At 30.1% G+C, this 3,381-nt stretch overlaps 1 protein-coding gene across 1 annotated transcript; it reads left to right on the top strand.

Moving 5' to 3' along the window:
• The first annotated feature begins 1,144 nt into the window (after positions 1-1,144).
• On the top strand, positions 1,145-3,034 carry LOC105763140 (transcription factor BEE 3). Its single transcript, XM_012581246.2, has 6 exons — positions 1,145-1,537; positions 1,619-1,717; positions 1,798-1,863; positions 1,940-2,008; positions 2,082-2,147; positions 2,784-3,034. Exons 1-6 carry the CDS (start codon positions 1,202-1,204, stop codon positions 2,886-2,888), a joined length of 741 nt encoding a protein of 246 aa, XP_012436700.1. The 5' UTR covers positions 1,145-1,201; the 3' UTR covers positions 2,889-3,034.
• Positions 3,035-3,381: the final 347 nt, after the last annotated feature.

Here is a 3,381-nt window from a genome sequence, read left to right as displayed (position 1 = left end):
TTATCAAAAAAAATGGTGTCAACACTACTATTAAAAACTAGTGTAGCTAACAAAATAACCAAACAATTACACGTGGCATGTCACGTGTACCTCATGCTGACGTAAAATGACGAATTTTTAACAATAAAACTTGATAGAACTTTTAACAGAAGAGTCAATTTACTCTTTCATCTAACATATAAAAACTAATTTACTCATTTTTTTAATAGAGAGAACAAAATAGAATCTAACTCTTACTACGAAAGCCTTCATAATACTTTTACCAAATTTAAACTTATTTCAATTTTTAATCTATACGATCGTTCTTGAAAGATAATCTAACAGATTTTAATTCAAATTTTAATATCTAGTATAACCATTTTCGTATAGTGACATCCTTCATATAAAAAAAGAAAAAGAATATTATCTTCTATCGCTACCACTTTCATTTCTTCCACTTTACCATATTTTCCAATGGAAAAAGGAAACATGGAACTTTAAACCATATACAGTCCGATGTTTGAACTCCGCTTTAAGCACTACAATGACCCATTCCATTGGATATAATTACTGTGTGTGTGTGTGATTTTCTTAGAAGAGCCTACCAAAAGGAAATTGAGGATTAGAAAATGATATCTGACGGAACTCCCATGTGTTTTCAGCTTTACTTGATTGAAAAGCAAATTTAAATTTAGTGAGATACCCTACAGTATTATGATTTGGACATCTTAATATTTTATTATTAGATAAAAATATTATAAAAGTATATATATTAAAAGTCGAATTATATTTTATCACTTTTATTTAAAAATAAATAAATTAATCTATATATATTAGATAAAAGAGTAAATTAATTTTTTTCATTAAAGATTTCATCAATTTGTACTATTAAAAACTAACGTAATCATCAGAATAGCCAAAAGTGACAAATGACATGCCACATGTACCTCATATTAATGCATCAGACCAGTTTTTAACAATAAAAATAGATAAAAAAATTTTAACAAAAAAATAAATTAACTCTTTAATCTAACATATAAAAATTAATTTAACTATTTTTTATTACAATTTAACTTTTAACATACCTCTTACTCTCACTGTTAATGCAATTGCATTATATAATTATATAAATGCAGTCCAATCTGTGACCAGTATCTACAGTCTCAAACTGCTTATAAAACATTACGTAAATTGAGGTCTTTTAGAACATCCTTCTACCAATATGGGTGACTTTACACAACATGTGCAGCCAATGTCAGAAATGGAAATGACAAAGCAACAGTGTTCAGAGTTGAACTCAACTCCAATGGAGAATTTCACCATTGCAGACTTGTCTCTCCAAACCTTACTGGCCCACCAACTTCCTGAATTCCCACCAATCCTCTCCTTCACTGTGCTTGCCGGCGGCAGCCCTACTGCCACCGCGGATGAACATGTTTCTCTCCAAACCAACAAGAGAAAAGCAACGGAACAATCCACCTGCAAATCCCAAATCATATCTCCAGCAGCTTCGACCACTGAATTTGAAGGAAACACCAATACGAGGAAAAAGAATATTGTATGGTGTCCCATCACTCGGTTTTACAAATTTCAATCCTCATGTCAATTTCATCCTTTTTAACATATTTGGCGTTTGCAGACACTAGGCAAAGGGAAGAAAGCAAAAGAAGCAGAGGAAATCATTCATGTTAGAGCAAGAAGAGGGCAAGCTACTGATAGTCACAGCTTAGCAGAAAGGGTATCTATTTTTTTTCTTGCTTTGGTTCAGTACCAATGGAGATGAGTGAACAATAGAATTGATCTTCTTTTGTTTTCCAGGTTAGAAGAGAGAAAATAAATGAGAAAATGAGATGCTTACAAGACCTTGTTCCTGGATGCCACAAGGTAAAACCTTGTTCGATACATAATGCTTCTACATTCATCAGCATAGATTTTAACAGAATTTGAGTGGATGCAACAGACAATGGGAATGGCAGTTATGCTGGAGGAGATAATAAATTACGTTCATTCATTACAGAATCAAGTAGAGGTAAATTTCAATGTCAAGGTTTTCTACTACACTAACAACACATCCTGTACTAATTTTGCTTCTTCTTAATCAGTTTCTTTCAATGGAGCTTGCTGCTGCCAGTTCTTATGTTGAAACACAAGGCAACAAAATGGCACAGGTTCTGAATTTCAAAGCTACTTTGATGGGTTTTTTTCTTTATTATAATTAACTAAAAAATAAATGCAATTTATTATGTACAAATAATTCATTCTTCTTCTATAAACGGAAATAATAGAATCTCGTACAAACCATTTTAAAAAAATCATTAACCATAGCAGTTGAGAATTTAAATTTTAAATGTAGATATGTTTAATGCATTTGTCTATTTGTTTAAATGGGTGTCACAAGTTAATTGGGTATCAATTCAGTTAAAAATAATTAAAATATTTTTATAGATACTAAGTAAGTTATATTATTATGATAATATATTTACTTTTTATATTTTATAAATCAATAAAACATTTAACTTTACCATCACAACTAAAATATAATTTGATTTTTATATAAATTTTAACAAATATATTTGTTACCCGCATTAAAATACACCAACTTTCTATTAATTTAGAATTTTTTAATATTTCAATTGTTAAGTAAGCTAACAATTCAAAAATTCAAACATAAAATATGTTGTCAACTAAAACTTCAAATCAACCAAGTCTTTTATCACTGAAGTATTTAAATTTGAAATTGATGATTTTAAACCTTTCGTATTAAAGTAAGAGAAATGGTTAAAAATGAGTGACTGTGGACGCAGGAGGGGACAAATTCACATGTGCCACGACAACAACAAGAGATGGAGAAATGGGCAATGGATAGATATGGAGAGCAGCATTGGTTCCATTCGACATGGCCACTTTGACTGCACTTTTGGCCCTTTTCTTTTCCTTCTTCTTCTTGTTTTTGTTATATATATAAAAGCACATAAATTATGGTAATGTGCAAATCAAAATCACATCTTGTTTCCAGATACCATGGCAAATGTTTCATCTGCTTTCTTGCACGTCACATCGATTTCTACTTGGACCTCATTTTTCCTAATTATTTTAGTTTTTTCACATTTCAAATCACATATGACTATCCATTCTTCTCTTTTGTCTAAATCAATATCCTCTTTCTTACATCCTTTGAGAAAATCATGAAATTATTCCTCCAAGCTTAAAAATAAATTCAAAAGGAGTTTGAGTAAAAATAAAAATTATTTTTAATTTATTATCGAGACATTTTCAATTTGTTCTTATAACAAGCATTTACATATTATCTTCAAGTATCCTATATTTTAACTTATGAGATTAGTTGCTTGCATCCTATGGAAGCTTAACATGTGTTGAGTTTAGAGTATCATTGACGTCTTG

Source organism: Gossypium raimondii, chromosome 12 (genome assembly GCF_025698545.1).
Source record: "Gossypium raimondii isolate GPD5lz chromosome 12, ASM2569854v1, whole genome shotgun sequence".
NCBI lineage: Eukaryota > Viridiplantae > Streptophyta > Magnoliopsida > Malvales > Malvaceae > Gossypium > Gossypium raimondii.
Note: the sequence above shows the minus strand (reverse complement) of the source record. Positions and strands in the feature narration are given on the sequence as shown.